This window comes from Propithecus coquereli, unplaced genomic scaffold (genome assembly GCF_000956105.1).
Source record: "Propithecus coquereli isolate 6110/MARCELLA unplaced genomic scaffold, Pcoq_1.0 Scaffold210, whole genome shotgun sequence".
NCBI lineage: Eukaryota > Metazoa > Chordata > Mammalia > Primates > Indriidae > Propithecus > Propithecus coquereli.
Window position 1 is genome coordinate 5,032,322 of NW_012146079.1, and position 15,182 is coordinate 5,047,503.

Consider the following 15,182-nt stretch of genomic DNA (forward strand, 5'->3'; position numbering starts at 1 on the left):
TTCTATCAGATAACTCTGATCTTCCATAAGGAAATAAATTAAAAAGAATAACGCTCTATAATGAATTATTATTGAGTATCCATTAAAAACTTGACTAAAAATGTAAAATTACATACGTGGCTAACATTACATTTCTATCAGATAACTCTGATCTTCCATAAGGAAATAAATTAAAAAGAATAACGCTCTATAATGAATTATTATTGAGTATCCATTAAAAACTTGACAAAACATGTTCAATGACAAGGGCAAAAGCTTACAACTAACTATTAGCTATTAGGTGAAAAAAACAAAATACAAAACAATATCATCTCCACTATGTGAAGAGAAAGAAAAGCAGAAGAAAAATAGAAGACTAAAAATATGCCACAAATGTTTAACAGTGACCTCTGGGCGTAGAACTGCAGTGGTGATTTTTAAAAAACATCTTTCGTTTCTTTCCTTTAAAAAACACACACACATTTCATGTTTTTACAGTAAAGTATATATTATTTTTATAACAAGGAAAAAATTAAAAATTTATCACCACAAATTACCTTGCCCTATTACTGCAACCATTTGGGCAAAATAATTAACTTAATCTTTAAATTATCTCTTTAAAATATCTTTAAATTATTATTACTAGCATCTTTGAAAAACAATAAAGTTGTCTCTTGAAATTTAGAAGGATTTTGCTTACCACGTGCAGAACCTTAATCTCACAAGCTATTTGCCAGAGCACACTCAACACGTCATACAAGTTTGAATTTTTATTTGCCATTAGTTTCTAGAAAAAGGGAAAATAAAAATTATACATTATATACACTTATAATCAATCAAAATAAAATGTTGGACCTTAATACTAGTATCTTAATAGCATCTAGGAATGTAAGTAAAGAAAATTAGAATTAGATACAAAAATGCAGGCAGTGCCATATGCCTGTAGTCTCAGCTGCTCTAGAAGCTCAGGCAGGAGGATCACTTGAGGCCAGGAGTTTGAGACAAGCCTGGGTGATATACTGAGACCCTGTCTCAAAAACAAACAAACAAAAAATTAAGTGTCAAATCTTAACCATTTAGAAGAGTCTTTAAACTTTCATGTTGAAAATATTAAGTCATTATTCTGCTTGGAATGGATGCTAAATAAAAAAAAAATTAAGTCATTAAATATGGAATGCCCGGTTTCGAATCAAAAGTGTAGTTTATTATATACAAACAAGAAAACAGTATAATTAATCAAAGCATGCACCTAAACTACTGACAGTTTTGCCACTTAAGGGTAGCTTGTTTATGCTACCAGTGAAGAAGCCTGGAGAACGAGTGGCGATGAAATCATGAAAGGCGTTTTCCACGGCTTGTTGAGAATCAAATATTTTTCCTTGCAAGAAGTGGTCCAAATCCTGGAGGAAGTGGTAGTCAGTTGGTGCAAGGTCTGGTGAATATGGCGAATGACAGAGTTTCTCAGTCCAGCTTCTGTAGTTTGAGCAGTGTTGTTTGTGAGACATGTGGGTGAGCGTTGTCTTGCAAAAGGATTGGTCTGTCTCTATTGGACAATCTCAGCTGCTTAATCGCAAGCATCCTCATCATTTCATCCAATTCATAGCAGTAGACATCTGCTATAATCAATTGACCAGGTTTGATGAAGCTGTAGTGGATAATACCAGCGCTGGACCACCAAACAGACACCATTAGCTTTTCTTGATGAATATTTGGTTTTGGACTGTGTTTCGGCACTTTATCTTTACCCAACTGTTGTGCTGAATGCTTGCAATTGTCAAAAAGAATCCACTTTTCATCACATGTAACAATCTGGTGTAGAAATGGTTTGCCTTTATGTCATGACAGCAAAGAAAGGTAAGCTTAGAGATGATGTCTCTTCTGATGCTTGCTTAATTCATGTAGAACCCATTTATGCAGCTTCTTTACCTTGATGATTTGTTTCCAATGGTCCAATATTGTTGGAATAGTAACATCAAACCTTGCTGCTAACTCACACGTAGGTTGAGATGGATTTGCTTCCTCTACAGCTTCCAGCTGATCATGATCCGCCTTGGTCTCAGGTCACCTACCTGGCTCATTTTCAAGAATAAAATCACCAGAACAGAACTTCTCAAACCATCGAGGTACTGTGTGTTCATTAGCCACATCCTTCCCAAACGCTTCGTTGATATTTCGAACTGTCTATGGCACTGCATTGGTTCCATGACGAAACTCATTTTTGACTTATCCACGGTATCACAAAAATTTCTCTAAAAAAGACGTGAAAGATAATCACATGCCAAACTGTGTGTTTGAAAGAATGACGATGTAACTTCAAAATAAAAATAAAATAAGAAGTGTCAAAGTGAAATGTCAGAGGTATCAACTATCAAAACTAATACTTCAGAAAGTCAAACATTTCATACTTAATAATCTAATATATCATCTTGTACAGTTAAAAATGTAATGTATTTGAGACTGATTTCCTTTAATCATATGGCCTATCAGGGCTAAATCTCATTAAAGAACAATTGAAACAAAAATGTATACTAGGCCAAGTGAGGTGGCTCATGGCTGTAATCCTAGCACTTTGGGAGGCTGAAGGCCAGGAAGTTCAAGACTAGCCTGAGAAAGAGCAAGACCCTGCCCCTATAAAAAATAGAAAAAAATTAGCCAGGCGTGGTGACATGCACCTGTAGTACCAAGTACTCAGGAGGCAGGAGGATTGCTTTAGTCCAGGAGCTTCGAGGTTGCAGTGAGCCATGACGACAAAACTACACTCTAGCCTGGGTGACAGAGCAAGACTCTGTCTCAAAAAAAAAAAAAAAAGTACAATAACCAATCATTTAGTTATAGAAGTAAACAAAATAAATAATTTCTGCCCTATAGATCCTATAACACAGCAGGTTAGAAAAACATTAGCTAATTATATGAATAATTAAGCTGTGGTGTATACTGTGGAAAAGGAGAGGTGTGTTAGAAGTATGTATCACGTGAGCTATTTTTTTTTTTTATTTCACCATATTATGGGGGTACAGATATTTAGGTAATATATGTTGCCCTTGCCTCCCCACTCCCCCCCAAGTCCGAGTTTCAAGTGTGTCCATCCCTTGGATGGTGCGCATTGCACTCTGTGTATGCAAATACCTGTCCCTTCCTCCCCGCTCCCCCCTGCCCAATATCCAATAGATGTTATTCTTATATGTACACTTATGTGTTGATCAGTTGATACCAATTTGATGGTGAGTACATGTGGTGCTTTTTTTTCCATTCTTGGGATACTTCACTTAGTAGAATGCATTCCAACTCTATCCAGGAGTATACAAGAGGTGCTATATCACCATTGTTTCTTAAAGCTGAATAGTACTCCATGGTATACATATACTGCATTTTATTAATCCACTCATGTATTGATGGACACTTGGGTTGTTTCCACATCTTTGCAATTGTGAATTGTGCTGCTATAAACATTCGGGTGCAGGTGTCTTTCTTATAGAGTATCATTTGTTCTTTTGGGTAGATGCCCAGTAATGGGATTGCTGGATCGAATGGTACTTCTACTTGTATCTCTTTAAGGTATCTCCATATTGCTTTCCACAGAGGTTGCACTAGTTTGCAGTCCCACCAGCAGTGTATGAGTGTTCCTATCTCTCCACATCACGCCAACATTTATTGTTTTGAGACTTTTTGATAAAGGCCAGTTTCACTGGAGATAAATGATATCTCATTGTGGTTTTGATTTGCATTTCCCTGATGATTAGAGATGTTGAGCATTTTTTCGTGTGTTTTTTGGCCATTATTCTGTCTTCTTTTGAAAAGTTTCTGTTCATGTCCTTTGCCCACTTTTTGATAGGGTCGTTTGATTTTTTCTTGTTGATTTTCCTGAGCTCTAATTAGATTCTGGTTATCAGCCCTTTATCGGATTTGTAGCATGCAAAAATTTTCTCCCGTTCTGTAGATTGTCTGTCTGTGAGCTATTATATTTTGAGTCAAGAATTGTTAATGCTGAAGAATGCAAGATTACCTTAGTGAATGAGAGAGCCCTACAGAGAGAGGAAACCACATGTAATGAGGTCCATGGTAAAAGAAGCAAGGGCCATTGGAACATTATCCTAGCAGGAGAATAAAAATCTGATGAAGCATTTCCTATTTTTCTTCCTTTTATTCCTTTGTTTATATATTATATGTATAGCCTCACCAAGGTTCTGAGCCTCCTGCTCTCTTTCCATGCCTAGTCAGTATTTAGTTACTATATGGGTCTGGGAGTAAATCATCTCTTCATTTCTTGCCCTACTATGCTAACCCTTAGCTCTCTTATATACAAATAAGCATTTCCTGTTATATTGTATTAACAGATTAATAACACAAAGCATTCTGGGCAGAAAAGAAAGATTACTCTCACAGCAATATTGAGGTCATCAGGAGGCCCTTCCATTACAAAGAATAAAAGGTAGAGTCTAGAACCTTACAGATTCCACAAAAAAATCCCGTTAGAACTAACAAGCAAATCCAGCGAAATTGCAGGACACAAAATAAACACACAAAAATCAGTTGTATTTTTATACACCAGCAATGGACAATTGGAAAAGCAAATTAGAAAAATAATTTCATTTACAATAGTATCAAAAATAATTTAAAAAACTAAAAATTAACGAGCAGCGGAGGAAGTGCACCGGCAGGCAGATTCACTCAATCACTTAAAACCTGAAAACACTGGACCACACAGTCTTACTGATTTCAGGTAAAAACAGTTATCGAAGATGTCCAGCAAAACAGCAAGCACCAACAACATAGCCCAGGCAAGGAGAATCGTGCAACAGTTAAGATTAGAAGCCTCCATTGAAAGAATAAAGGTTTCAAAAGCATCAGCGGACCTCATGTACTACTGCGAGGAACATGCCAGGAGTGACCCTTTGCTGACAGGGATACCAACTTCAGAAAACCCTTTCAAGGATAAAAAAAACTTGCATCATCTTATAGTGGAATAGTGAGTGAAACAGCTCCTCGCCTCTCCACAAAGCAACAATGAGCAGCTCCTTGAAGAGATTTACCTTCAGCTTATTTGGTAACCACTGCTAATAACTAAAATGCTCTTAGCTTGGAATAATGGACTCTGAAGTCTTTATATTCTAAGTTCCTCTTTCTCTAAAATACCCTATACGGAATAACAGTCTTGTTTTCCATGTGGTAACTATGGTGTTATACTGGGTTACTGTTTAAGGAAAGTTGGTCTGGGTCTTTTTAAAAGCACAATTATATACTTTCGATATATAGTTGATTCAGATGTGTCAAAACCTAAATTGCTTAAGCATCTGCTAAATCAAAATGCCAAGAATAACTCAAATCCTGAAACCTTTGTATCATAACGTGTTCTTAGTAAGGTTGTGCCAACCTGTATAGTATACAAGGGGGAGGGGTGTTTTTTGTATACATATATGTCTTTGTGTATACATATATCAAAGTTATTTTCTTATGGAAACTTCCCTTTCACTATACCATCAGTTTCTCAGTTCCAGAAGTTATATCTTTATCTTGAACGGTGAGTAAATAGAATAAAAAAGTCTTTCATAGTTATTGTACAAAAAGTAAAGAACATCCCAAAGATTGTATTCACTATAATCAAGTAATGTAGTCATCTCTCCTCTCTTGAAATCTTTCTGGACTTCTTAGGCTGTGATAAACTGTGCCAGTTAGAAATTTTAAACTGAAAAAAAAAAAAAAAACAACTAAAAATTAACTTAACCAGGGAGGTGAAAGACTTGTACACTAAAAAACTACAAAACATTGCTGAAAGAAATTAAAGACACAAATAAATTTTTGTGTAATTATTTTGTGTAAATAAATTTTTGGTAATATTGTCAACACTATACGAAGTGATCTACAGATTCAATACAATCCCTAAGAAAATTCCAACGATTTTTGAAGAAATAGAAAAATCCATCCTAAAATTGATATGGAATCTCAAGGAACCACAAATAGCCTAAAAAATCATGAAAAAGAATAAAGTTGGAAGACTCATAGTTCCTGATTTCAAAGCGTACTACACAGCTATAGTAATAACAGAGTGTGGTATTGGCAATAAGGACAAATATATAGACCAGCGGAAGACAAAGAGAGCCCAGAAATAGACCCTCACATACAAGGTCAAATGTTTCTGATGCGGATGCCAAAGCATTCAATGGGGGAAAGAGCAGTCTTTTCAACAAATGGTTCTGGAAAAACTAGGTCTCTACATGCAAAAGAATGAAGTTGGACCCTTACCTGACACCATATATAAAAATTAACTCAAATGGATCAAAGACCTAAATATAAAAGCTAAAATTGTAACACTCAGAAGAAAACGTAGGGGGAAAGGGAAAGCTTTCCAATATTGGATTTGGCAATGATTTATTACACATGACAGGAAAGGCACAGAAACAAAAGAAACAAATAGACAAATTTGACTTCATCAAAACTACAACTCTGGCATCAAAGGACACTGTTAATAGGGTAAAAAGGCAACCCAAAGAATGGGAGAAAATACTTGCATATTACTTACCTGATAAGGGATTAATAACCAAAATATATAAAGAACTACTAAAACTCAGTAATAAACAAAAATGCCTGATTAAAAAAATGGGCAAAGGACTCTAATGCACATTTCTCCAAATAAGATATACGAATGACTGGTCAGTAAGTACATGAAAAGATGTTCGACATAACTAATCATTAGGAAAATGCTAATCAAAAATACAAAGAAATACTATTTAAGCCGGGTGCAGTGGCACACATGTACAAACCCAGCAACTTGGGAGACTGAGTCAGGATGATCCCTTGAGCCCAGGAGTTCAAGAGTTTGAGACCAACCTGGACAACATAGTAAGATCCCATCTCTAAAATAAAAACCAAAAAAAGAAAAGAAATACCACTTCACACTATCAGGATGGGTATTATCAAAAAAAAAAAAACCCAGAACACAAGTGTTGGTGGGAATGTAAAATGGTGCATTCACCGTGGAAAACAGTATGGCTGTGCCTCAAAAAATTAAGAATAGAATTACCATATGATCCAGCAATTCCACTTCTAGATACATACTCAAAAGAACTGAAAGTCAGTACTTTAAGAGATATTTGTAAATTCATGTTCATGGCAGCATTATTCCCAATAGCCAAAAGGTGGGAGCAACCAAGTTTCATCGACGGATGAACGGATACACAGATTGTGGTGTACACATACAATGGAATATTATTCAGCCTAAAAGAAAAATGAAATTCTAATGTATGCTATAATATGAATGAACCTTGAAAACACTACATTAAGTGAAATAAGCCAGACACAAAAGGACAAATACCATATGACTGCATTTATATGAGGTATCTAGAATAGTCAAATTCACACAGACAGAAAGTAGATCAATGGTTACTAGGGGATGGGGAGAGGTGAATGGGGAGTTAGTGTTTAACGCATACAGAGTGTCATTACGGGATAATAAAAATTTTGGAGATGGATGGTGGTAATGGTTGCACATTACGAATGTACTCAATGCCACTGAACTTTATAGTTTAAAAACAACCTGAATTAAAGACTGCTGTACAGAAATTTTTAAAAAATCTTAGTATTCTTGAATGTCATGAGTCCTAAATTAAAATTGCACAGATTTAAACTACTCAGAGAAAATTCACAGAACTCTTTCAAAACAAAAATTAGGTACTTACTAATAACCTACCTGGTATTCTTTTTCACCAATAAACATATTTAGCTCTATTCGTCCATATCTATATATAGAAGTACAGGCATATAGGTTATATAAAAATTTCCAAAGTGTCCTTCTTTCATTTTTAATTGGGAAAATTCCAATTACTTTTAAAGGAATACCTGTTAGGAATACAAGCAAAAACATCTGAATAAAGTTCTTAACACTTTTTCCTATGACCATATTTTATTGAGACAAACTAAGTTAACAGACTATATTAATTTAAAGTTTACTTCAAGTAAAACTAAGCCTCAGCATCTTTCTTTGATAATGAACTTGGCCTTTGGGAAAATAAACTGGTTATTTGTGTCCAGATGAGGGAAATGCCATATTCAGTGTAAAAGCATCTGTTCACAAATTGTACAATATAAATTGTATGCAAATCTTGTCAGCAAATCAGATATACTGCTAAAGAAAGCTGACAAACTACAAGGCATTTACTTTAGTGAATGAAAAAAATTACCAGCTGACCAAGGACGTGCTTCTATCCCCAAATTCTGAAAAAGCGTATGTGAAACCATAGTAGGTGGTCTTACTAGTCCACCACCTCTAGGATCGATTTTAAAGAAGTCACAGTGGATGACTTCTAGACTTCCAGGCAGATTTTTTCTTAAGGACTAAAGAGAGACAGAGATAACATGTTAAAAAAAATTCAGCATTAAGCAGACTTTGCAACAATTCAAAGATGTACTTTAAAAAATAAGAATAAAATATTAGCCAATTCAAAGATCTTCTTACGAAAAATATTACCACCTCCATAAAGATGTAAAGAACATATTACTAATATACCTAAAATTTAACAAAAGAAAGTCAATTAATGCCTGAAAAGTGGTGAAAGTACAATAATATTACCAAGCAAAACCCCCCAAAACAGAAATAACCTTCAACAAATTCTTACTTATCCTTTTATTTTCTTTACTCTTTCATAACGGTTTCAGCTGTTTAAAAAGCTTCTTTATGCTAATTTCCAATTACTTAGTAGTGGCTACTTGGAGTACTGGGCAAAGATTCTGAGATGACAGGTGGGCTTAGGCAGAGAACTTTGAGCCATAGTGGTCAGAAGAAGCAGCAATGGATGATGTTCCATAGCAGAAAAAACAATTACAATATTAAAGTGAAAAAGGCAGATTCAAGAGAGTATCTCTTTTTTTCTAGAGAAATCTAGTCAGTCATCTGGCAAATGGACTTAGCTCATTGTGTAGGTCACTCTCCATCTTCCCCTTAATTTTTCATTTACTTTTTCTAAAGACAGAAGCAACCACAGATCTTGTCTACTGGAAGAGGTCCAATATACCTCAGTCTTCTCATTGTCCTGATCGCTCATCTCACAGTAGCACTAGAAACCTTAGTAGTTAGGGGCAAGAATTCACTACAGACTTCATAAGCTTAATTTAAAGTCACAAAAGAATTAGAAGAGGGCAATATGTTTTTGATGTGCACACTGAGGTTTCTGTGCACAGAAAATTCTATTAGTATTAAGGTTTAAAATGATTTGGCAATTTAAAGTTATACATTCAAAAATGTAATTTTCCTTAAGCATTTGAGTTCAACCTATAAATATTATTCTATTTCTAAATCTAGTAAATCTTAACAATCACTTTCAAGGGAACCCTTTAAAAAGACTAGAGGAAGGAAAAGGCGTGGGGTTGGAAATCATATATATTTGGTCACACTGATTTTGAGATGTGTCCTATGTGATCCAAGTAGAGATGCCAGGTAGGAAGTTGTATACCTGAATAAGGAACTCAGTGGAGTGGTCCAGACTGAAGAGATAAATTTGTGAGAATCTGGCTTGTTGAAGGTAATTTAAGCCAGGCGTGTAGATCCCTGGGGAGAAATATAAGAGACTAGGCCTGAAGATGGAGTAACTCCAAACTCTAATGACAAGAAGCTGAGAACGATACAAGAAAGGAAAGGAGAAAACCAGAAGAGTATGGTGTCATGGAAGCTAAAGGAGAAGAGTACTCATATAATGCATGCGATTATCTTTAAACTCTAAAAATTAGTCAACATGTATAACATTAAATAATCTCACAAGTTATCAAAGAGACATTTTAATCTTTGTAATTAAGGAAAACTAATGAATTTTGGTTTGATGAAAATATAAATAAACAATGTATACTTTTGACTTCCTTATATTTGTATTCTGAGAGGGCACCATATATTTTGCTTTAGCACATCTATCATTAACATTCAACAACAGTTCAAATGTGGTAACAACCAAAGCTCCATGATAAGTAATTCAATTCCTACAATAACAGTGAAATCAAATTTGAAAATTCAACTAAATTGCATTTAAGATTCAAAAACAGGAAGCAAAAAAGAGGAAAGAAAAATAACTCCTGAGTTTCTACTAGTCATAAAGTTAGGCACTTTATTTAAGTTTGTCTCATTTAAATCTCACCAAAATCCCAAACATCTCTTATTTTGTATATGAGATAAGCCAAGGTTCAGACAGGTTAAATTACCTATTTGCCCAAGAGTCTCAAAGCTAAGAAGTGCTAGGGCTGAGATTCACCCTTCTCTGAAAAAACTTTGCTCTATCCCTGCTATAATAAGACTGGGTTTACCACAAAAGCTGACATCTCTTCAACTGAACACATATAACTATTTCTGCAACAAGAGTTTTCAAGGATCAAAGGGATATACCATACCATGATTTACCATATGGAACACAATTAGCAACATTTGTATCTCTAGCCCATTCATATCGGAAAATAAACTATTCCTGTCTGAAATACTGTTACTGTGGAGTCCTAGAAGTTTTATGAGGGAAATGGGGAGGAGGAAGATTCTAAAGTTGGATAGAAATCCAGACTGAAGTATCATCCTTGAAAATCCTTACAGTTTTTAGGAGCAAACTTGAGAGCCTTTAGGTTGCCAGAAGCATTGTCTGATAAGAATACCACTTTAAGTCTCCAATTTTGGGCCACAAAGGTTCTATGTACCCATTGTTACTTCTCTTTTATTTTGGCAAATGGATGAAGTCCCATAAAACTTTATTTGAAGGGCCTTTCAATTTACGTAACAATGGATAATAAAAGTGAAAGAACATGTATTAAGAACAATTTAACACTGCTAGTGGTGACAAGAAAATAAAAGAAGTAGAGCAAAACTAGTTCTAAATCAAAGACTGGATTTAGTCAATAATGTTCAGATTTTTAAGCTTAAACTTATAGTTTTAAAAACATTTTATTACTGATATCCCTGTAAGAATTACTGTGTGCCAAAATTTCTCTAGTCTCTAATCCTTTTTTCATTAAAACAATTGTTCTTATTTTTTGAGATAGAGTCTCACACTGTCGCCCTGGCTAGAGCACAGTGGCATCTTCGTAGCTCACTGCAACCTCAAACTCCTGGGCTCAAGCCATCCTCCTGCCTCAGCCTCCTGAGTAGCTGTGACTACAGGTGCATGCCACTACACCCAGCTAATTCTTTTTTTTTCTATTTTCAGTAGCAACAGGAATCTCACTCTTGCTCAGGCTGGTCTCGAACTTTTGAACTCAAGCAACCCTCCTGCCTCAGCCTCCCAGAGTGCTAGGATTACAGGCATGAGCCACTGTGCCCCCAGCCAAAACAACTGTTTTTAAATTCAGCTGTTGTTATCTTGAAGATCTTTTTTTTTTTTTTTGAGACAGAGTCTCGCTTTGTTGCCCAGGCTAGAGTGAGTGCCGTGGCTTCAGCCTAGCTCACAGTAACCTCAAACTCCTGGGCTCAAGTGATCCTCCTGCCTCAGCCTCCCGAGTAGCTGGGACTACAGGCATGTGCCACCATGCCCGGCTAATTTTTTCTGTATATATATATTTTTAGTTGTCCAGATCATTTCTTTCTATTTTTTAGTAGAGACGGGGTCTCGCTCTTGCTCAGGCTGGTCTCAAACTGCTGACCTTGAGCGATCCACCTGCCTCGGCCTCCCAGAGTGCTAGGATTACAGGCGTGAGCCACCGCGCCCGGCCTATCTTGAAGATCTTACAGTAAAGCAACTATTATGGTATAGGATAACCAACTTTAAATAGAAACAAAGACATTTTAATGCCATCTTAATTTTTTTGTTGTCACCCTCTTGTTTTTGAGACATGGTCTGATGTGCAGCCTGGAACGCCTGCGCTCAAGTGATCCCGCAGCTGGGACTACGGGTGTGCGCCATCAAGCCTGGCCCATCCTGCACTTTCAGATAAAGCCATTCTGCATAATTTCACGAAGTTGGCATAGAGAAGTGAAAGTTTCCTAAATTGAATCTAGAGATTTATAAAGGAGGAAGGGAGACAAAGACAAAGAAAAGAGGAAGCTGGCTAATGATGCAAGGAATTTCCACTTCTTTACTATTACGTGAACTTGTCTGCTATGTAAGAAGCAGAATCGCTGAAAAATCCATCCGGATAACGCCTTCACTCTACAAAACCATATCTGACAACAGGTTGAGCATCCCTAATCTGAAAATCTGAAGTGCTCCAAAATCTAAAACTTTTTGAGTGCCAACATGAAACCACAAGTGGAAAATTCCACACCTGACCTCGGCTGATGAGTTTTAGTCAAAATGTGGGCTCATAACACACAGTTCATTCATGTCAGTTTATAAAATTAGACTTCAAAGAGGCAGATGATTCTGGAGGAAACGTTTAAAAAAAGCATTCAGCGGCCGGGCGTGGCGGCTCACGCCTATAATCCTAGCACTTTGGGAGGCTGAGGCAGGCGGATTGTTTGAGCTCAGGAGTTCGAGACTAGCCTGAGCAAGAGCGAGACCCCGTCTCTACCAAAAATAGAAAGAAATTAATTGGACAGCTAAAAATATATAGAAAAAATTAGCTGGGCATGGTGGCGCATGCCTGTAGTCCCAGCTACCCAGGAGGCTGAGGCAGGAGGATCACTTGAGCCCAGGAGTTTGAGGTTGCTGTGAGCTAGGCTCATGCCACGGCACTCCAGCCCGGGCAACAGAGTGACACTCTGTCTCAAAAAAAAAAAAAAAAAAAGCATTCAGCAAAATGCCACTTTATGCCTAGAGGACCCACTTCCTGGATCCTTAACCGTTTCTGATGTTTCTTCTCACCTAAAAAAAAAAAAAAAAAAACGGTATACAGCAACCTTCTAATCAAAACAGCATTGTAAGTAGAGACTGAAAGCCTGCTGTGGTTTGTTGCTGCTGTTGTTTAACAGCTGATGATAAGTATTCTGGTGATGCTACCGTGCTGCTTAGTTAGCTGGAACACATTATTTTTTCACTGTACTAATGGTCTGTCATATTTTTTAGTTAAGTACTTACGTGTAACTAAGTATATAAGAAAATAATTACTTATTGGTAGCACATAAATTCAGAGTTGGGAATGATGGTACTGCCAAACAACCAAGCAACCACAGATTGTACACATGGCTGAGAAGGTGACACCTTTGCTTTCTGATGGGGTGATGTACACAAACTTTTTTCATGTACAAAATTATTTAAAATATTGGATAAAATTACCTTCAGGCCATATGTTTAAGGAGTATATGACACATAAATAAATTTTGTGTTTAGATTTGGGTCCCATCTCCAACATATCTCATTAAGTATATGCAAATATTCCCAAATCTGAAAAAATTCCAAGTCCAAAATACTTCTGGTCCCAAGCATGTCAGATAAAGGATACCCAATTTGTATATCAAACCTTTTTTGCTTTTGAAATCCTAAACCCAGAGTTTACATAGACCCATTAACCTAATTTTAGCACTCACTCCAGTTAGATTACAAACTCACAGAAGGCAGGCTCACAGCATAGCCTACCAGAGTTGAGGAAATAAGTCTAACAATATCAGTTATATACGCTATTCAAAGTTATTTAACTAGTCTGTAGCAGAGCTAGAACTAGAAAACAAGTCTTGGAACTCCTAATCTTTCCGTCTTTCAACAAATACTGAATATTTACTGCATTCCAGTTAATGAGGGTAAACAAGATATTTAAGACATGGCCCCTAAAAGATACTTTATAATAACAGTGTGTTTAATTCTACTTCCCTATGACACTCAAAGGTAGTTGACTGAACAATAACATACTTTTAGAAACTAAAAATATACCTCCAAATGTGGAATAAATGTTCTGTCACTTTCGAGAGCAACCACTTTGGCACCAGTTCTAAGTAATGCCTGAGTCAGGATTCCAGGACCTAGCATATTAACAGAATGAAAAGTTTATTTGGAAAAGAAACAACATACATTCTTTAACTTTTATTACATGTCTTACACTGATTATCTAATTTTAAACCTCACAACAACCCCAAAGTAGATTTTACTCTCCTTTTTATGTATAAGGAAACTGGAGAACTGGAGATTAAGTATAGTCACTTGACTCCAACATCACAACTAGCAAGTGTTACAGCTTGGCTTTGAAACCATTCTGACAGTGACTGCAAAACTTGCAGTCTTAATCACGTTTCATAACCTCGTGGAAGAAAAAAACCAACAAAAAGGGTTGCCTCTAGCCTACCACTTACGGACTATCTGGATGCTTTAACCAAGATATTGTCACGTGTAAACAGGACTGACTCTCCATGACAGGAAACAGCGCTTTAAAAAATTATTATTCAAAGATTCTATAAATTTTGTGTTCTCAGCATCCTGCTATGGTTTTTAGGAGATGCACGGAAGGATATGATAAAATTATATTTTTTAGAGGGTGGGGCTTGCAATTATTTTGGGGAGATGATGAAATCTAAGAGTATGTTTTAGCAAAATATTGTGTAAAGTGCAAATTGCCACAGAAATATTTTGTGGTGCCATTATCAAAACAATCTCTCCAATTAAGGTGCTTAAAGGAAAGGGCAGTGTCTTAAAAAACACCCCCAGAGTGGCCAATAAAAATCTGCAGAAGTGATGAACATCCAAGAAAATGCAATCCAGCTGGACTCACCTGGATTGCACTCCAGGAGTAGGTGACGAGGTCTTTCTAGTTTCCCCCGCAGGATTTGCGCCACGGTCTCGGCCAATCTCCGACTGGTTACGTAGCGCTTAGGCTCTAAGCGGCACTTGGACACCGAAGAGGGAGATTCGTTGAAATCCGGATAGGGCAACAGCTGCGGGTAGGAGTCAGAGAAGCCACGGTGGTTCTTCGCCGGGAAGTGCTTTCGCGTCGACGCTCCAGATTCCCAAATGCAAAAGCGACCAGCGCCCGCCAAGGCTGAAAGCTTCAGCCGCGGAGGAAGCCCCGCCACTGGTACCCACATGTCCTTGCCTCTAAGGTCCTCCTCAATGATCACCCAGGGTCGCTACTTCGGCGAACTCCACGTAGGGCATCCCACGTGCAACATTTCCTTGCAGCCGGACCAGGCCCGGCGGAAGTAAACACTACAAAGCGCGCATGTGAACCACCGATTTCTCTCGCTTTTCTGCCTCACTTCCGCTTCCGTCCCGGCTCAGGGCTCAAGGATTGTGAGTGGCCTAATGAGGAGAGAGACAGATCATCCGGGTTGTGTTCGGACTCGTATACTCTATGGTTGTCCGCTTTCTGCGCTTCCTCTCTAG

The 15,182-nt window shown here is 37.1% G+C and overlaps 1 protein-coding gene across 1 annotated transcript in view; it reads right to left on the reverse strand.

The window, feature by feature from the left end:
• TFB2M (transcription factor B2, mitochondrial) overlaps window positions 1–14,982 on the reverse strand; it is a 28,953-nt gene extending 13,971 nt beyond the window's left edge. Inside the window, exons 1-5 of the mRNA XM_012644365.1 lie at window positions 14,572–14,982; window positions 13,740–13,828; window positions 8,154–8,307; window positions 7,664–7,812; window positions 680–766 (exon numbers count right to left, since the gene is read on the reverse strand). Of these exons, the coding sequence (XP_012499819.1) occupies window positions 680–766; window positions 7,664–7,812; window positions 8,154–8,307; window positions 13,740–13,828; window positions 14,572–14,884 (792 nt within the window). The 5' untranslated portion in view covers window positions 14,885–14,982. The remainder of the gene's footprint in view (window positions 1–679; window positions 767–7,663; window positions 7,813–8,153; window positions 8,308–13,739; window positions 13,829–14,571) is intronic.
• Between the last annotated feature and the right edge of the window lie 200 nt (window positions 14,983–15,182).